At 30.2% G+C, this 21547-nt stretch overlaps 3 protein-coding genes across 3 annotated transcripts in view; 2 read left to right on the forward strand and 1 right to left on the reverse strand.

Annotated features, from left to right (window-relative positions):
* HELRODRAFT_89299 (hypothetical protein) overlaps window positions 1–12836 on the forward strand; it is a gene marked incomplete at both ends in the record, with an annotated part of 32369 nt that extends 19533 nt beyond the window's left edge. The window contains 14 exons of the mRNA XM_009030476.1: window positions 3181–3298; window positions 5969–6147; window positions 7115–7317; window positions 7433–7514; window positions 7578–7694; window positions 7797–7958; window positions 8577–8855; window positions 8971–9243; window positions 9306–9542; window positions 9613–9793; window positions 11144–11510; window positions 11576–12320; window positions 12389–12506; window positions 12578–12836. Coding sequence (XP_009028724.1) covers window positions 3181–3298; window positions 5969–6147; window positions 7115–7317; window positions 7433–7514; window positions 7578–7694; window positions 7797–7958; window positions 8577–8855; window positions 8971–9243; window positions 9306–9542; window positions 9613–9793; window positions 11144–11510; window positions 11576–12320; window positions 12389–12506; window positions 12578–12836 — 3320 coding nt within the window. The remainder of the gene's footprint in view (window positions 1–3180; window positions 3299–5968; window positions 6148–7114; window positions 7318–7432; window positions 7515–7577; window positions 7695–7796; window positions 7959–8576; window positions 8856–8970; window positions 9244–9305; window positions 9543–9612; window positions 9794–11143; window positions 11511–11575; window positions 12321–12388; window positions 12507–12577) is intronic.
* Window positions 12837–17041: 4205 nt separating this feature from the next.
* Window positions 17042–19218, forward strand: HELRODRAFT_181218 (hypothetical protein; the record flags this gene model as incomplete). Its single annotated transcript, XM_009030482.1, has 3 exons — window positions 17042–17140; window positions 18016–18203; window positions 19071–19218. 3 exons carry the CDS (start codon window positions 17042–17044, stop codon window positions 19216–19218), a joined length of 435 nt encoding a protein of 144 aa, XP_009028730.1.
* A 137-nt stretch (window positions 19219–19355) lies between these two features.
* HELRODRAFT_181219 (hypothetical protein) lies at window positions 19356–19973 on the reverse strand (the record flags this gene model as incomplete). Its single annotated transcript, XM_009030483.1, has 1 exon — window positions 19356–19973. The coding sequence occupies one exon, from the start codon at window positions 19971–19973 to the stop codon at window positions 19356–19358; it is 618 nt and encodes a 205-aa protein (XP_009028731.1).
* Between the last annotated feature and the right edge of the window lie 1574 nt (window positions 19974–21547).

A 21547-nucleotide genomic window follows, 5' to 3' on the forward strand; every position in this document is an offset into this window, starting at 1 on the left:
TTACAACCTAAAGATTTTTAGAAAAACTCTCATTTAACATTTACCATATAATTTAGCACTGACCAACAAATGGCGTTTCTAGACCATTTAATCAAAAAAAAAGAAAATCAGCTAGTTACTAAGGTATACTTGAAACCTTCAAACTCATGCCACGTGCTCAACAATATTTTTGAGTGTCCAAGCCTCCCTGAAATAACCTCGTAAAAAATTTTTTCCGTCGTGCTTACAGAATTTTTTCAGACATAAATATATTTTAATTAACAACAATTACTCCAATAAATAAATTGATAGTAGTATTAATAAATATCTAACAAAAGTCAATAATTCTGCAAAAACAATTATACCTCAGTATTACCGGCTCCAATGCACGATAATTATAAAGTCGACAAATTACAACTCAAACTTATCATTAAGTATAATATCTTGATTTTCAACCCCGACAACCGACTAAAATTTATAATCTATTGTAATATCAACCGAATGTCTAATTTTATTATGGACAATAACAACAATCGACCTCCGAATAAGCTTGAGAAGTCAAATACTGATTACATGTCTTATGCCACACAGCGATGTGAAAGTTGCATCGTCATTCGCGATCATGTAGAGCAGGGGTCTCAAACTGATTCCTTTGGTACTCCCCAAATCAATTCCGATTCTCTCCTGTTAGATTCCTTGCAACCATTAATGATCAGTTCACATCTTGACTGGAATCATTAATGCGCTGAACCACATATTTTATAGGAACTTGGAGACATTTCAAAAAGAACAACTGTATCAAAAGCAGCGCTATTATCAAGTAATGCAATAAGTACAATTTAGTTATCATAATTCTTTTTATTCTTGTTGAGGTAGCTAATTAACTGATTAGCAATCACTTTTTCTATAATCTTGATCTTGGGGATTATTGATAAAAGGTGGGAAACCAGGCCTCTTTAATAGATATATGACATTGGTTTTATTTTGCGAAGCTGAAAGTACTGATTATTTGTTACAAGTATTTATAGCTGATGGAGGAAAAGTAACAGCGATTCAATAACTTCCTTTACCGGGTAGGCAGGTGCCGACCGTAGAGTTAGTAATCAACCGGAATAGGTTTAAAACTTTCAAGCCGACAACCGATCATGTTGAAAACCGTTAACTGATCTGTTAAACCACTATCTGACATTATCGCTGTTTTATCCTTGTTATAGTTCAAGTAAAAAGTTGCTGATAATTCTTCTTTCGCAAAAGTGTCAAAACTGTATTCCATAATACTCTAGGATTTGTTGATTTTGACGCTATCACTTGTAAACATTAAATTCATGCTTTTTTTCAAGTGATTATCTCCAATTCATGAAAATGTTGTGACATTTTGGCATTTTAGGAAGCAAAAGATTTTTCGAGCTTTTTGCATAATTCAGTGGCACTCATTGTCAAACCAACAATGGCAATATATTGTCATAAATGGTTCACACCATATATATATATATATATATATATATATATATATATATATATATATATAACAGTATATATATATCACCATATATATATATATATATATATATATATGTATATATATAAATATATAAATATATATATATATATATATAGATGGTTCGCACCATTTATATATATATATATATATCTATGGGTGAATGGGTGAAAATAGTTGATCTGCTATACAGATACGTTGACTAGTATGAGTACATAACGAACACCAAACCAAAGGTGCATTATTGTAAACACTTAACGACGAATCTACATGACAGATTAAATATTTTCACTCATATCTTTTACTCAATTTTTGATTTATATATGTGAAATTGTGACGATTGCGATGATAATGAATGCGTTTTTGAAGTGTACTGCCTGTATATATAAAACATTTCTATGTATGTATGTGCGTACATGTTATTTGCTATGCTATATATGCGACGCTTGCTACGTGCTTTTCTATATATAGGGAGTATAGAAAAGAGTATAGAAGGAAGTATAGAATTTTCTATGATGTGGAAAGCGTTATGTTATATATATCACAAACTCTATTACACTAATGATTGTAAAGGTTACCGAAAAAAGCTTTTTTGTAAAGGTATATATGAAAATAATGAAAATAATTCGGAGTTTTATTATTAATTTGAATAAATTGAATAATATCAATAGAATAATTGTTTGAAAAATTGCAAAACTTAGTAACAAACTCAACAATGCGGAAAATGCGGTGATACTTCGATATACGACAGTTTTTTTTGTTAGAACCCAAATATATATATATATATATATATATATATATATATACGTATATATATATATATTTATATATACATATAAATAAATATATATATCATAAGAAGCATTGAAGGCGTTTGTTTGTGCGTATTCTGGGCCAGATGTCTGAGCGAAGGCACATACCAAGATTTTATCGTTGACAGTTGCAGGTCAACCATGTTGAATAATTGCCCATTTTAATGTTTTCAAAAATTTTGTCCTTCCCGTGTTATGTTTTGTTTTATGTTCTTGGACACTACACGCTAGATAAAGTTTAGTGTAATGTTATAATCTAAATTAGAATGAAATAAATATTTAAAAAAGTTTGAATAGAAAAATAAAATAAAAAAATAAATATTTGTTTTATTTTAATTTAAATTATAATATTACACTAAACTTAATTTTTTTTTGTCTTATTTTACTTCAATTCATTTGATTTCGTTTTAGGCAATATTGTTTATTTTATTTTTTAATATTTTTTGTCAGTATATACGCGTAAAGTTCAAGGCTCTGAAGACGGCGCTCACGCCGAAACTGCCCTCTTAGCCTTGCTATGCTAAATAAATACGATTTTCAACAATTTCGTGCATTTTCAAAAAGTTTATCAACACTAAATGGGCAAAAGTTTTAAGAATATATATATATATATATATATATATATATATATATATTCGGAATCGAAATATGGCCGTATTTGCAGCATGAATTAGAAAAATAAGTTTATTTTGAATTTTAATGAACTAAACGTTCACCAAAAAATTTTAGTGAGAAAAAACGAACTACAAACATATTAACGCCAAACATTCGGTAGAATTTATAGAATATTGTACAAATTATGGTCTATTACCAACATATATATATATATATATATATATATATATATATATATATAAACTAACTAATTGCATTATGGTTATACCATTTAAGAAAAGCCTCGAATAGCATCATCGCCACAAAACTTGAATATTAATCCTGGAGAAGATGCTTCTTTTCAATGTTTAGCTGATGGAGAGCCTCAACCTAGCATTCAATGGTTTCACAACAAGTAAAATTTTGCTATAATTTTATTTTTTGTTTAATTAAAAGCTACCAGGTTAGGCTGCACCATAAAGTAAAGGTAAAGGTGTCTGGCCCATCACGTGCAAAAGTGTGTGATGTGTTTATTTGTCTTTATTTACATACATTTTGTATGTTTTAAGTATAATAATGCGCTTTTCTCGCTTGCCATGCCACTATATTAAAATACATTACCAGTATTATTATTACAAATTAATGATATAATCAGTACTCTCAAAAAGTGAATTTTTTTCGATTTTTTAACATTTTTCATTGTGAACGATGACATTATTTTTAATTTTTATAGGCATCATTGCCGTTTATGTCTTTCATCATTATTGTCACTTTTTGTTCAGTTAATGATGTTGTTTATTTATCTGCTCTTGTTTAATATTAACGGGGATGATTTCAGCAATTTTGATTTGAGTTTGGTTGTAATTTGAACATATTATACTGATATTTTATGGCTAGGAAATCTGGTGTAACCCCAATTTTATGCACGGTTACCAAGTGAGTTTTTGTGGCGGCTTCCTTTTGTACAAAGTGGGACAATGATAATGTATCACTTATAGGATAGAATGAAATGTGTCTTTGTTATTTTTATTTTCAATGTAGAATAATCATTAGGAATTTTTATCACTGAGCGCGAGTCATCCCCCAATTTTTCTAAATTAAAATGTTGGCTACGTTGACTCATTCAATAATGGCATTGTTGTGTAATGATTTTTGTTTATTCTCAACCAGTATAGCAGTATCATATGCTTATTTCCTACGATCATTTTTTACGTACCTCTTGCCTCCGAATAAGGCCCTCTGGTCAGATTTATAAATAAATGTCTAATTATTGCGTTGAAATAACATTAACTTATAACAACTTATGAGCGTTTTACTTAATTTTCGTTTACCAATTATACAAATGTAAGCATAAAAGTAAACTTTGCTAGTAAGACAAGTAAATGTGACAAATTTAATATAGAATACTAGAAAGTGTTACAGCAGGCAAGACAATAGTATAAAATGATAACGAAAAATAAATATCAGAGAAAATATGTTTAAGCATAAAAAGTATGGAAAATAAAATAAAGTAATGGTTTAAAAAGACAAATAAATAAAATAAATTATTTTCTCTAAGTGTTTTACTTGTTGGTGACTTCATCGTTCATGAAGAAAAAAAGGATGATCCTCACGTTGTCGAATTACTTGAAGTTTTTGAAATGTTTCGTCTGGCGAATCGTATCAATCAACCAAGACTTAATATGATTGTTGGCACTGATGATTTTTCTGTGTGCGACAGTATGATTTTTTTTAGTGGTTTCATTTCTGATCACAGTTTGATCCATTTTAAAATTTCTTTTAAAAAATTCAGATGTGCGTCGTAGTTTGAAAGAAAATCAACTTTTTCAACAGGCATTCATTTGAGATATCATGATTTTAATATGATTCCAAATAATAAAACACAATTGTAACCAATTGTAAGAAAACATTTTTTTTGGGCCAACACCTTGAGAATTTATTGCCAAATTCATTGAGAGAACCGGGATTAAGTGTTGGCACATTGAAAAATAATTTTAAAACATACTTTTTTTGATTTAATTATGTTTATTATTTCATTGCTTCATTCGTTTTTTCTATTTTAAATTTTTCGTAAACATGCAATAAAAATGTTAATAATAATGAAACGTAATAAATAAATTTGAAACATAAGATTTTTTAAATTAACGAAAATTATCAATTGTGAAAAAACGGAGAGAGATATAATAGGTTAATTTAAAAAAAGATGACGTTGAATAAAACTGAATGAATGAATTTAAATACATATTAACGAATGAAATTTTTTGTGAACTATCTACGACGTCAATTTACAATAAATCAAATACACATAATTATTAGTATATAGACTGCATCTTTGTTAGCAAAGAAATGGGTCATTGATGTGACTTCATGTGGACAAAAAGTCAAATTCTAGACAAACATTGACGATCACAAATTCCACAGACCCACACTCCTGTGCCGCTTCCATCCTGGGTCACCTGTTTTTGCCGTTTCCTTTTGTCAACCAGAGCTGTGATTCGTGCCTGTTCAAAGGAAGAAACCGCCGCCTGTGAGTTCGATCTCCATTCAGTACACTGCTGGGCTTTAGTGCAGAATGTTTTTGGGTCAAGTCCACACTTTTTCAAGTTTTCCTTCAGACCGTCCTTATATCTACGAACCGGGCCACTTGCAAGACGAGCACCCGAGGCCAACTGTCCAAAGAAGACCTGTTTTGGAATTCTTGCATCCGGCATGCGGACAACGTGCCCTGACTAGCAAAACTGGGCCTGGAGCAGCATTGCCTCGATACCCATTTTACCACATCTCTCCAATATCATGACATTTCACACTCTATCTTCCCATTTGATGTGAGCAATAGCTCAAAGACATTTCATGTGGAATTGATCAAGTTTTCGTATAATATATAAACACACATAATCACTTACTTAAGTAAGTATAATTAAAATGACCAGCTGATTTGTTGACATTAAATATTTTTTGATTTTTTAATTTATTAAACACTAATAATAATTCACTGGTGCTTCTGATTTGGATTATATTCTTTTGGATAATAATAATGATAATGATGATGGAAATGATGATAATAATAAAAATATTATTTTGATAGAAAAGACGTTTCATTAGAAAACCGAAGCAAACGTTTTGAAGTACTCGAAGATGGAAGTCTTTTAATAAACCAAGCCACAGTCAGTGACGCAGGTGCATATTTCTGCAGAGCCACTAATTTAATGGGACAAGACGAATCTAACACAGCATACTTAAGCTTCCACGAAGTCAATGTGCTGGGTAAAATTTATATTTGATTTGGTTTTCATTTTCACCCCGTAAATATCAACTTCACGCGCGTGTTTGTCTTCGCAGTACGGCAACGCGTTCTACCTTCAAAGTATTCTATAACAAACGGTTGCATTGTTGTCGGAGTTAAGTTTTCACAGTCTATTACAATGTCTCACAATTTGATTTAAGTAAAATTAACCACTTGGATCGGTTTTAAAAAAGTTGTTTAATATCTCATACACAATACGCAAAACATGAATCACAAATTTGTCTGCTGTTTTCGCGTTTGCAGCTCAAACGAGAAAAGTACGAAAGATAACGAATTAATAATGGCTTTAGTGAATTTTTATTTTTTTGTCCCGATCATAAGATATTTATAATGGGAGCTCCAGTCAGGCCAAAAATATTTTATCCGAGGGCAAACGCAAGTGCATTATATTTTTATTAGTATGTCATTATCTTTGGAGGTATTTAAGAAGATTTAGGAAGTTGATCTGGCAGGCAGAAAGCTATCTTGTAAATACAATTGTGTCTAACTAATAAATTTAAAAAATTTTGTTGGTGATTTTTTTATAAGACCACAACACCACAACAGGTTATAAAATTATGATATAAATTAATTATAATTCACTGTCGACTCATCTGGTTATAAAATTGTAATATAAATTATTAAATAAAATAAACTTTGGTGAATAAATTTTAATATTTACAACAAATGCGGCGAGTACATTTGCAGACTGAGTTTCATTCGCGTTAAACAATTAGATAAGTGAAGGCTGACAAAAAATTCCATATATAAAATTAATTTTATACAGAATTAACTTAATGTTAACAAATTTTTGAATTTTACGTATAAAAAAAATCTTCTTTCCCTTTAATTTTTTTAACGTTTTGGTTGGTTTAAATAAAAAAAAATGTTTTAATTTTATTAAATGATTTTATTACATGATGTTATCATAATTGTAAAAACTTTAAGCTGCACCACAAATAGTCAATCCACCCGAGAACAGAACGGCAATAATAAATGAAGGGGTATCAATGTCATGTGGCACTGTCGGATTTCCTCCACCAGAAATTAGGTGGACCCACACTAATATTAACAACAGAGATAGACTTGTGAATCACGACCCACGATTCACTGTCGACTCATCTGGAACTTTGCATATGAGCAATCTCAAAGTAAATACAAGCTTCAATTTATATAATGCAGATGTGTGGTAAAAGAATATTGAAAAGATTACAATAATTTAAAAATTTTTTAATTAAACGGCTTTTGGATTATAATTTCTTATAGGATATAGATCATGGATTTTACAAATGTATTGCCTCTAACATTGCCGGCAACGCAACAGCTATAGGAAGACTTATGGTTTACAGTAAGTGACGTAATGGTAGCTGAAAGTAATTTCATTTAAAAATATTTTTAAACTTTTTTTCAGTTCCTCCAGAATTTACGACTAAACCAACTGATCAAAAAATAGCTGAAGAACATCCAGTTTTTTTTTCATGTGATGTTATTTCGGAACCTCTTGCTAAAATATCATGGAAAAAAAATGGTTATTATAATTCTACTTTTAAAACACTCAATCATTTCAATTAGCCGTAATCTGCTATAACATAACGGTAATCGTTGTTGAAATAGTTAAAACATGTTTTAGGAATTGATTTGACAAATACCAGAAGAATTAATATAAACCCAAGTGGAACCACTTTAACAATTTCTTCCGTAAAGAAAAGTGATGAGGGAAATTACGAATGTCTTGCCTCGAACTCGGGTGGAGAAGCATCCGCAAGCGCCAGATTAACTGTCATGTCGATATGTGAGCAGCCCATTTATCATTTCAACTTCTTATTACAATTCAATCTTCAATTTTATTTTAATTCATGTGCTTGCTTAAGCCTCTTCTATTTTTATTTTGTTACTTCGTCGCACTGATTTCAATTAAATTTTATTGTTTACAAAAATTAAACTGTGACAGGCACAAGATTGGAAAAAATGTGAAAAAAAAAAATAAGAAAAATATACGCAAACTAAAAATAATGATGATTATATTAAAAAATGATTATTAATTAATATTATTTAAATGAAAAATAATATATTTGTTTTCTTACAATAATGCGGCTCTGCTTCTATGTTATTCCATACTTGTAAATCCAACTTTTATGCCACAAAGGCTGTTCTATGCACACCACACGACGCAAATACGCATTATATGGTATGACAGTCTTTAAGTATAAGACAGACAGTATTCGAACCATGTTAGCGCGCAATAGCCGCGCGAGACTTGATTATCGATTGAGCTAACTCGAGGACCAAATCTGTCTAAAATTAAATAAGTGTTCATTATTGATCATTTAAAATCATAAAATTAAACAAGTAAAACATTTTTACAAATGAATTGATTTTTTAGACTTAATGTGAAAAATTTCTTTTTCAGCCCGTCCACATATTACTAAAAAACCTCTAGACATCAATAACGCAATTGGTAATAGAGCTAAATTTGATTGCGTTGTAGGCGAAGTAGAACCAAAGCCAATTATTAAATGGTTCAAAAACGGAGATTTGAGACCTTTAACTTCAAGTGACAAGTATGAAATAACGGAAAATTCTTCGCTGATTATTTTAGAAATAGATTTAACGGATGAAGGAAGATATGAATGCCGTGCTGAAAATATTGTCGGGTTTGATATTGCTTCTGCAAGATTAACTATAACTGGTACGCATTTTTTACAGAGTATTTTTAAAAAATAGTAATTAACTAAAAAAATGTTTTGTATTAAAAGTATTAATATAAATTCACATTTTAAAATTTTGAAAAATTTATACACTAGATGCGAGATTCCGCTCTATTACAAACCAACATATAAACGATACAGTTACAACTGTTAACAATGGCATTCAAGAAGCTATTGAAAATACAAAAAAAGAATTGTATCAAAAAAAACATCAACCTAAAAGTGGACACGATCTTCTGAAATACAATCGTTATCCTAACAATAAAGCTTTATCGCTTTCAAAAGCTGCAGAGGTTTTTGAAAGTACTTTAGAGCGATTGTACAGTGATATTCATAGTGGCGTTTACTACAACATTGATCCTTCTTTGAGTAAGCCTTGACAATTTTTCTCTTTTCTCAATGGATATCTATAATTTAGTTATTTCTTTCAGACATTACATACAAAGAGTTATTGAATCCTGCTCAATTGCAATTGGTGAGCGATTTGTCAGGTTGTAGGACGCATCGACGCATTATCGAAACATGCGACGATCTGTGTTTTCATAGAAAATATAGAACGTTTGATGGAACATGTAATAATTTTAAAAACGCTATGAGTGGCTCCTCGTTAACCCCTTTGTTACGACTTCTGCCACCAAAATATGAAAATAATTTCAATTTGCCAGTTGGTAAGACGTAACAACATAATGAATTTGTGTTTTTATTGTTATTAACAACTAATCGTTTAAAATATTGTAGGATGGACTAAAAATAAGCTTTATAACGGGAAAAAAATACCAAGTGCAAGAAAAATTTCTTTGAATCTTATTTCGACCAACAAAGTAACAGCTGACGATGAATACACACATATGTTGATGCAGTGGGGTCAATTCTTAGACCATGATTTGGACTTTGTACCAACAGCAGTTAGCAACGCCAGGTGGATGCTTTTCATATTATCGATGTTATTTTTGAAAGTACATTAAATTTTAATTTAAAAAACACATTTTTCAGTTTGTTTTTTGTTTTTATAGTTTTTTTTATAAGATTTGTCAATACTATATTAAGGTAATTAATTTGATATCGGTGGTTGTCATTGATAATCTTTTTTACCACTCTATACGTTTAAGTTAGATGGTTCTAAAACTAAGTAGTATTTGGATACCAATGAAAGAAGTCAATTAAAACCATCAACTTATGACGACCGTGCGTGTCCTCTTTTTAAGACAAACCTATTTTTACTTGCTTCAGCCAGATTGAATTAAAATTTTTATACAAACATCAGCCATTGAGGTATCAAAAGAAGTTTTAAAGATAATTTTTTGAACAAGACAAAACGCCATTAGTGCCTCTGAACCTTAAAAGCTCTTTATAAGTCTACAGTCCATTAATTGTACATACCGACATTATGTACGCATGCTGTTGTTGCCGTTGTTGTCGTCGTTGACCTAAGTCCGGCACCAGCTTATTGGTTCATAGAAGCTGTAGCCAATTTGCAACCTTAACAGGATTTTTCAATTCTGCTGCGTTGACATTTGTATGCATCAAAATCATCTGTTTTTAGAGAAGTGAAATCTCGTTTAGATAAATTTGAAATTGTTGAACCTAACGAAATAACAAAGCTAATACCATTAATGACAGCACAATCTGTGATGTCTTGCCCCATCATTTTTTATTAAAAATTTTTTGATATTCTGACCCTATATTTAGGCACATTATGTAACGTTTCATTAAAGTTTCAATGTTTATCAGAGATTGAGAAAAAAGCTATCCAACTGTCTAAAATCAAAAAATTTGTTCCCTGGCAGGTGACATGAAAATTGACTACTATCAAACTTCACGGGGGTTTATGCAAGGTTGTAATTGTATCTAGCTAATAGATAGCCAAATTATGTGGTAAATGTAATGAAAGAAAGGGTAAGGTTTATATATTTTGTAGTCAGTTTTTTGAACAGTGTCCCTAAGTTTAAAATATAAGGGCGCTTATAAATGTGACACAAATAACAATAACAATTAGTTATTGAAAAAAGGGTTTTATTGGATAGCAGAAGAGATTTAAATTAAACTAGCCAAAATAAGATTTAAACGAAAACGTGTGAATAGTTATAATGAGTCATTTGTTGTTAAGTTGTTGTCTATAAAATTGTATAGTTGTAATTAATGATTATTAAATTAATTACTTTTATCGCCATATATTTTTTAGTGTTTTTTTCACACCCACTCTGATAAAGAAAAGTATTTGGACAAAAATGTTAGTTACATGCCATAATCATAATAATTTCAAATAAAGATTCAGTGATGGTAGATTTTGCAACGAGACATGCAATAGCCAGTCACCATGTTTTCCCATACCCGTGTCTAACGATGATCCTCGTGTACAAAATAGACGTTGCATTGGATTCGTGCGGTCGTCAGCTATGTGTGGATCAGGAGTCACTTCTGCACTGTTTGATAACAATGCTCTTCATCGACAACAGTTGAATATGCTCACTTCATATATTGATGCTTCAAACGTTTATGGAAGTTCGGAAGAAACGGCCATCAATTTGAGAAACAATACGAACGAAAAAGGTTTGCTTCGCATTGGTACGCACAGTGCTTATGGTTTTAAGAAAGAATATATGCCAGCAAATAGAGATGAATTTGTTGACTGTCAGGTATAACGCTTTTTTAATTAGAATTCTTGAATATTCATTTTCATTCATTTAACATAATATTTTAGGTTGATTCTAAAACGGCACACGTACCATGTTTTCTAGCGGGTGACCATAGATCAAATGAACAACTTGGATTATTAGCTATGCACACAATTTGGTTCCGAGAGCATAACAGGTTAGCCACTAAATTGAGTAAGATGAATTCGCATTGGGACAGTGACACTACGTATCACGAAACAAGAAAAATTGTTGGTGCTATTATGCAACATATTACCTATAACGATTGGCTTCCTAAAATTTTGGGCCCATATGGTATGCAAATGATTGGACCGTATAAAGGGTATAACCCATCTGTTAATCCCACAATAGCAAATGAATTTGCAAGTGCCGCATTTCGGTTTGGACACACAATGATAAATCCTGTTTTATCTCGCTTGAACGAAACTTTTCTTCCAATTATATGGGGTAATTTACCTCTTCATAAAGCCTTTTTTGCTCCTTTTCGAATAATTGAAGAAGGTGGTATCGACCCAATTTTAAGAGGACTGTTTGGCGTCGCTGCAAAAAAATTGGTGTCTGGAGAATTTTTGAATTCAGAGCTAACAGAAAAACTGTTTGTTATGGCTAATGAAGTGGCTCAAGATCTGGCTGCATTTAACATTCAGAGAGGTCGGGACCATGGTCTACAAAGCTACAATGCCTACAGAAAGTATTGTGGTATGAAAGAAGCTAAAACTTTTGACGATTTCAAAAATGAAATCACAGATGATTTAATTCTAAAAAAACTAGAAGAATTATATGAACATCCAGGTTATTTATCGATTGATGTTTGTTGAATAAACTTTTGATTTAACTATAACCAAACTGAATCGCAACAGATAATGTTGATTTGTTTGTTGGAGGTGTAGCGGAAAATGTTATGGACAATTCTAGAATTGGTCCCACATTCGTATGTATAATTGCTGACCAATTCAAGAGGTTAAGAGACGGGGACAGGTTATTTTGTTTTTATTGTTAACTTATTCATTGATAATTTATTGTTATTTTTGTTTTTTTTTCAACTAAAGGTTTTGGTATGAAAATCCCGAAATATTTAAACCTACACAATTAGCTGAAATCAAAAAAACATCACTGGCTCGAATCTTATGTGATAATTCTGATTCTATACAGGAAATTCAAAAAGACGTTTTTATTCTTGCCAAATATCCCGACAATTTTATTAAATGTGATTCAGATGAGGTCCTTAAATTAGATTTGAAGCCATGGTTTCAATGTTGCGAAGGTTTCTTAACTGTTTTTATGACTGTTTTAAAATGGTATTTGTAAAGTTAGCTGTTACTCATTTTGTAGAATGTTCTAGATCAGGAGATTTTCACGCAACAAGAAGTAGAAGATCAGTTAATGATGGCGAACAAAAATTACAGTCAACTTTAAATTCTTTACAAAATAAATTAACTGATCTCGAAAGTACAATTAATGATCTTAAGAATAAATATAATCTTTTAAAAGATCAGGTAAATGCGATAATCTATACTTCGAATGATTAGTTTATAGAATGTTTGTGATACCTATTTCATATTTTGTCTAAACTTCAGAGTTTTTATTGTTACTATTTTCTCTAAACTTACATAATTAAATTACATCTAGCAGTACTCAGTTGATAATTCATTTTTAAATGATGACAGTTTTATCAATCAATCAATCAATCAATCAATCAATCAATCAATCAATCAATCAATCAATCAATCAATCAATCAATCAATCAATCAATCAATCAATCAATCAATCAATCAATCAATCAATCAATCAATCAATCAATCAATCAATCAATCAATCAATCAATCAATCAATCAATCAATCAATCAATCAATCATTCAATCATTCAATCAATCAATCAATCAATTAGCTTATAAAGCGCTATTTCCGCTCTGACCTTTGTAAGTGGTGGAGAAGTAGTCTGAGAAATAGCTAGAGAGTTCCAGAGAAGAGGGCCAGAAAAAGCAAAAGCAGATTTAGCAAAAGAGTGTTGAACATGAGTTAAGAAGAAGTGAGAACAAGAAGGCGATCGTAAACCGGGGCGTTTAGGTTCAATTAATTTATCTGATAAGTACTTAGGAAATAATTTAGATTGAGACTCCAGCTAAATGTAAATAATAACTTATTTCAAGTATACACATATAATAGTCCAAACATATCAAGAAATATTCTTACTATGCCAAGCAACATAAAATTTTACTATTTTATTATTAATTCTATCTCTTGCTGGGTTACCACCACTATCTGGTTTTGTTCCAAAGCTAATAGTAATCTATACAGTGGGCTCAGCTTTATCTGAAGTAGCAATTCTTATTGATATTTTATCATGTTTATCTCTCCTATTCTACTTAATAACAAAGGAAACTGTAAATTTACTTTTGAGTCAACACTCTCTTGTATGATATTAGTATTACAAGTACAATTACCTTCCAAGTAATAAGTTTTATTTAAATATTATATATATATATACTATAACTGTTTCAAGTAGTTTCAAAAATCAATAGAGACTCATTGAAGAAATTGCGGGATGAAGATCAAACTCAAAATATGTCTAAATATGACATGAATGTGCAAATTAAAAAAATAGAGATAGATTATGAAGAACACTATTGAGATTAGATGGAGGAAAAGAAGTATAAAGAAAGTAGTTCAGAAGTATAGAGTATAAATAGAAGAGGACCAAGGATAGAACCCTGAGGTACCCCGAAAGTAAGAGTAGAAAAGTTAGAAGTAGAATTATTGAGGACCACAGAAGTAAAACGATTAGAGAGATAAGAAAAAAACCAAGATAGACAAGAACCAGTAATATTTAAAGAAAGATCTAGCAGCCTCAAGAGAATAGTATGATCAACAATATCAAAGCAGAGGAAATGTCTAGGGCAAGAAAAAAAGTAAGATTATTATTGTCGCTAGAGATGAGGATATCTTGTGTATTTTGAGTAAAGAAGTTTTCAATACTGTAAGCAGGACAAGAAACCTGATTGAGATACAGGTAGCAAGGAGTTAAAGTTTAAATATGATAACAATTGATTATAAACTACTTTTTGTTATAGTTTTGAGGTAAAAATAATATTAGTAACAGGTCTATAATTAGATAAAAAGGTAGGATCTAAGAATGAGTTTTTAAGAATAGGAATAACAATGGAATTCTTATAAGAAGTAGGAAATTTGGAGGTGAAGAGAGATAATTAACTAATTTGAGAATGATAAGATAAATTTTGAAGACAATTTTTTAAGTAAATTAGAAGGAAGTAGATCTAGAGAACAGGTTGTAGATGACACAGAATTAATAATTTTGGTAAGTTTTAGAAGATTTATTGGAGTAAATACAGAAAAAGATTCAATAGTAAGTTTAGTAAAGTTTTGGGCATATTCATCGTTTATTTGTTTTAGGCATATTCAACGTCTGCTTTTTGTTCAAAGCTTGTTGTTTTCAAACTCAATTTTTTAAGCAACTTGAAATTTTTTTAAAACTTTTACATGAAAAGTATTGTGGAAAACTTTTACAAGAGAAGTTTCGTTGATAAGTGATATTTTAAGGACGTGCACGTGCAGTGTCATAGAATCATGAAAAACGGTGACAAATAGAATATGAATAGTCTTGGGATTTGACTTTAGCTACAAAAAGTTATGAAAAAATCAATGTTATTTCATCGAAAGACATTAGCCACAAATTTGGCCGCTTTGTAACTTTTCAAGATTTTCCAACTTGGGACAATCTCTCAACTTCTGTTTCTGTTTGCTTAACGCACAACAATATACGTATATTGCCTTGAACGCAATTTGCATGTTATTTTAACATACTGAAAAAACGTTAAAATTTTTAAAGATTACTTTTTAAATGTCTTGAATTCCAATGTTTTGCTACTTATATTTTATAACAATAGAAATTAATGCTCGGTAAATGGCAAACTTTATGAACATGGTTAGAAATTGACAAGTGCAACAGTACAAGAAGTATAGCCACAAATTTATAAAATTATAAAGTTTTTGATTTTGTGGCTAGACAGTTTGTTGTACTTGACTTGAACTGTTTCAATATCTCTCACTGTTACGTATGTGGGACTGACTTTGGGAAACAAAAACGTTTGAAACGAATACTTTTATTTATCATAATTCAAATTTTTATCTCTTCCTTATATATCCTATAGATTTTAAATATAAGCTTAAATTAAACTGGTCTGCGGTCTAACTTAAACCTCCATTTGTTTTTGTACCTTTGCATACTTATATTAAAGATTTCAGAAGAGAGTTAAAAAGTTATTTGTTCAACAAAGTATTTAATCACCGTAATACCCTCTGAGGAATATCATTAGAGTGAATAACATAATAAAAATAATATATACAAAATGTTATTTAGTTCGTTAATTATTTTATATACATATTACTTTAAATGAAATGTTTTTTGAATTTATTTTCGTATTATATATCAATTATGTGCCTTATATAAACAACAAAGTTTAAAAATAATATCATTAATTTTTTTTCTAGATTGAAATACGAAAAAAGGTTTAAGAAAATATCTAAAGCCTACAATAATTATCAGACATTATTTATTTAAATGTTCGGTTTCTGTTTGATATTTAGTTTATATGGAAATATCTTGATCGTTTATTTTATTTGAAATTAATCATAGTAATTTAAATATTAAATTAAGGTAATAAAGTTTTAATACAAATTTTTAAATTTTTTGCCAATTGTATTTGCATGTCTTATTTTTAATAAAGTGAAATCTAAATATTTTTAAAATGATAATAATTTTATCATTCTTCACCAGTTTGTATCATTTCAAAGACTTTAGAGACGGACGGTTTGTTATAGTTTCGATTTGTAGAAAGAATGTAGTTGTCGGTGGGAAGTTTTCGCTGCAGTCGAAACTTTTGTGCACTTACCTATGTGTGTATTTATAACAACACTCTTTTTATATTCGAATCCAGTGCCGGAGCCAATCGGAGTTGGAAATTTTTCATCCGACTCCGGAAAATGTTGGGAAGTTAATTTTTTTTTATTTTATATTATGAAAAAAATTTTAAGTTTGTGTTTTTTAGAAGATAAATATATGCAGCAATATGCAATCATCTTTAATACAAAAAATGTGAATAAAATCACATAACTTTTTTCAGAATGTTTTAAAGCAAACTACATAATTTACTAAGAAAAATAATTACAATTACTGATTTTAAATGTTTTTTAAAGTTATTTTTTAATAGTTATAATAAGGTGAAATTGTGATGCAAAACTTTAAACAGAGAACAACAGTGAAATCTTTATTTTTTGCTCAAACTGCAACCACAAATCGTACTCTGAAAGCTAAATTTCAAATTTCCCTACTTATTGCAAAATCTGGAAAAAATCATACCATAGGTGAAAACTTTAAAATTAAACCATCAATATCAATATTTCTGAAAACAATTTTGAAAAAGGACAATAGAGATGTGAAAGCTATGCCTCTTAGTTATCATTAGCAGAATACCGTTAGCAGAAGAATAGACGAAATGGGGGAAAATGTTGAACTACAACTGGTGGAAAAACTAAAGACACTGCAAATGGACAAATCAACATTGAGAGACAGTGAAGCGGTACTGAAAGCTCATGTAAGATATATTGATTAAGGAGAATTTGCTGAGCCTCTAGAAAGTACCCCAACATCCCAAAATAGAGACAGTGAAGCGGTACTGAAAGCTCATGTAAGATATATTGATTAAGGAGAATTTGCTGAACCTCTAGAAAGTACCCCAACATCCCAAAATATATTTTACACTCTAAACAATTATTTAGTAGCCAATAATATTCCAATAAAATTATATCAAGATGTGCAGCAGATGGTGCTCCAAATATGATGGGCAAGAAAAATGGTTGCATAAAATTAATAAAGATGAAAATCCAAAAATGCTTCTTGTACATTGTGTTATTCATAAGAAAAATCTGGTAGCAAAAAATAAGTCGCCTGTTTTAAATTCCATATTATAAAACGTGTTTATTAAATAAAAGCTAAGGCCAAATACAAACGATTTTTCAAGTTATTTTGTAAAGAACAAAATGAAAATTATGTGAAGTGAGATGTCTTTTAAAATGGAATTGTTTAAAAAGATTTATGGAACTTTTTGATAGTCTTAGTAAATTTTTAATTGAAAAGCCTGAAATGCAGCATTTGTTAACAGTCGACTGTAAAGCATGTATTAGTTGCTTAACTGATATTTTTTTAAAGTTAAATACATTAAACGAGCAACTTCAGGGAACAAATAAAACTCTTGTTGATGCAAAAGTAAAGATCTAAGGTTTTATCTCTTTTTTCGAGTTAAGTCAGAATCATATTTCAAACAAAAAATTTGAAAAGTTTTACTGGCTACAAAAATGTGACTTAATTGATACTGCTATATGTGTTTTTGTTGATCATATAGGAATTTTCACGGCTGACTTCAAAGAAAGATTTTTTGATCTAAAACGGATCGAATTTCTAACTTGGCAGCTAATGTTAGTTGGTTTGGATGATATTTCAAATATGCATTATGAAGAAGAACTTGCAAAAACGCGAAACGGTGAGTCAGTTAAAAGTTTATTCAAAATTAAAGTAGCGATGGCTTGGCTAAGTGAAGAAATAAAAGTCAAATATCCCAAAACCAGTAAATATGGAGATCTGAATGAGAGTACAAAAGGGTAGTATCATCTGCAAATAAAATAAATTTTAAAATACTAGACGAATTGATAAAATCATTAATATAAATATTGAAAAGTAACGGATCCAGGATAGAACCTTGAGGGACACCATATGTAATTGGAGACAAGAAAGACTTAGAGTTATTAACAGATACATACTGAAAACGATTATTAAAGTAAGAAAAAAACCAATCATAAGCTAAACCACGAATTCCATAAGAAAATAACTTAGACATTAGAATTTTATGATCTAAAGAATCAAAAGCCTTACAAAGATCGATGAAGATACCAATAGAGTATTTTTTAGATTTTTTAGATACATATTCAAAAACTTAATATTAGAACTAGAATAATTAAAAGATAAAACAGAAGGTTTAGGCAAATCAAGACCTGAAATAACGAAAGATGTAAAAATTGGAAAATGATAAGAAAATAAAAACCAAATGACACCAGACTTATGATTTGTAATGTTATTGGTAAAAATATTATCAAGTAAAGATTTATTATTGATAGCAACACGCGTTGCACTTGAAATTAATGAATTGAAACAAAAAGAATTCAATAAATTAATAAATTGAGTTGTAACATGCTTATAATCATCATTAATTAAATTAATATTAAAATCACCAACGATATAAATACCTTTGAAAGAGCCATATTTGATTTTTAGAAGCAAGAATGTTAAATCACTCAAAAACAAAATAACATCAGAACTCGGAGGACGATATAAAACAATAATCAAAAAGTTTGTGTTAGCATTAACAAATGTTTCAACTAATAATAATTCAAATGAAGAAAAATAATATAATAAATTTACATGAAAAATTTTAAAATTATAAAAGTCGATAAATGAATTAACGTTCTCAGGCAACATTTGGGAACAAACATAGGAGTAATCGTTAAGGATATTAAGGTCAGGATCTACAATTTTAAGCAGATCAGCTTGACCATTTTGATGGAACATCAGGTTAATCTCGGAACTGTCGAAATTGTTATTTGTTGTCGACATGTTTGATGTTTATTAATATTTGCGTATTACTACTTTCTGCATTTTTTCCGACCTTCAAATACGAAAATCCCATTCACGAAGAAATGTGTACTTTGGCCAAATGTCAGGATTTTTTAATTTTGTTAATTCATTAACAGGCAAAATTATTTTGAAGGCAGTCGATTCAGCGATAATATCACCTGTATTAACCTCGGGTCTCTTTTACGCACAATTGGGAAACAATGTGTGAAAGCAATATCATTTGATTTTAAGTGATTTTCAATGACATCTTTAGTGCACGATTGAACGTTGCCTATAAAATAAGTAATTTTTTTTTCGATTACCTTAGAAGACTTTAAAGGGCAGTTGGCATCTGTGCCGAACACTTTAGAGGGCTTATTCAATTTAAAATTAGGAGTAAGCTGATTCATTTGGCCTACCCGGGGAGAAGCAGCGGATTTTTTTTTGTTCAAAACTGGCTGAAATTCATGGTCATGAGATTCACACTGGGAACTTTGAGCGGTTGAATCGTACCAGTTTTCCTTAGGCTTGACATATGACACAACTTTTAAATTCTCTGATGATACGGCAGTGACAGTGTTGGCAACATAAGAATTGGATTTTAAAACTGCGCATGGTATTGTACGGTTTGAAACAGAATCATTACCAACTGACATATTTGCTGAACATGCCTTAGCATAATTAATTTCTCTGTTATTTATTGAACGAGACGATACGATATTGCATACACTATCCAATAGAGATTTGTTGTTTACGTCCATTGTGTCAATAAAAACTTTGCGTTGTATATCCAACATGGCCTTTATATCATTTTTTATCATTTGAAAATTGCAATTAAGCTAATTTAAAACGGTTGGAATTTTTGCTAAATTGGAGCTAACAAAAACCGAACAATTATCCAACAAACCGTTAGTCGTCAGAATTTTTAGAAAATTAATACAGTCTTGTATTTTATCCTTTTTAATTATTCCACGAAATAGAAATTTTTCAACAGGTTCATTTTTTAAGTTATTAGTTTACATAATATCAATTTCATCTTTCAAAATTTCAACGCCAGCTACCACTTCTTCAACTCGATAGAAGTCAACAACGTTTGAGACAGAAACTTCATTATCGAAACAATGAACATTATTAATTAAAAAATAAAGAAAACCACTAATAACAGGTGGACGGTTCGACATGCCGAAAGAATATACATGATTTGAACTCTTGATCGAATTTCGTTGTTTGTCGGACGATTCCAAGTTATACTTTGAAAGACCTGTAAACATATTGGGCAATTCTGGTTTCTGAGACATGACTCTGTTTATCTTCGAAATATGTCTATAAATCCTTTCTGGTCTACATGCTTGTTGCAAAAATATAAGACTTACTAAATTATACACGAGGGAATTCTATTATTCATTTATTACCGACCGTGTTTTTTTATCTTTTATAATGCAGCTCTGGGAAACGCAAAGCTGTTTACATGTTATTCTGTTTTTGTAATTAAACTTTTGTGCTACAAAAACTTTACACATTATGTTTGCGTGCACAAGCGCCGCATCATAAGCGTAAGGTGATCTTTGAGTTTTGGAAAGACGGTATTCGAACCATGCCATCATGTAATAGCTACGCTAAACATGGCATTTTACCGATTGAGCTAACCCGTGATTTTTATCGGTAATCGCAATTTTCACTGGCAAAAGTTAATTTTGTCTTTGAATTAAAACTTAAATTTCTATTTAGTTGAGTAATGGCTGAGTATTGGTACAATAACTGGGCTATTAACTAAAGGTTCATTATCGGGAACAACTAACTCGTTACATTACAGATTAAACTGGGTTCGTTCCTTATGGGATTCATTGGTGTCCTTAGCTAAAGCATCATTAGTACAGCTATTTCAGTAGGTAATATTTTAAACTAAGGTGTTTTTTCAAGATAATTCACAAAATAAATTTAGTCGCCTGAGACGTACTGTTACTCTGCCGAATAAATGAACCGATAATGCACCTTGCACATTAGTAGTGGTGATCGATGGTGTATATTATGTATTAGTACCTCTGGCCGACCGTATCTTCACGCAGGTCGACAATATCATCCCTATTTTTTTTACTCACATACTATATATATATATATATATATATATTAATGTGTGTGTGGGTAGGTGTGTGTGTATAATTGTTTCAAAATTTGTATAGCCTTCGTTATAATATTGTAGTCTCCAATATATATATATATATATATATATATATATATATATATATATATATGTTGGTAATAGACCATAATTTTTACAATATTCTATAAATTCTATTCTAAATTCAAACATTAACGCCAAACATTCGGTAGAATT

The sequence above is a fragment of the Helobdella robusta genome (assembly GCF_000326865.2).
Source record: "Helobdella robusta unplaced genomic scaffold HELROscaffold_69, whole genome shotgun sequence".
NCBI classification, from domain to species: domain Eukaryota; kingdom Metazoa; phylum Annelida; class Clitellata; order Rhynchobdellida; family Glossiphoniidae; genus Helobdella; species Helobdella robusta.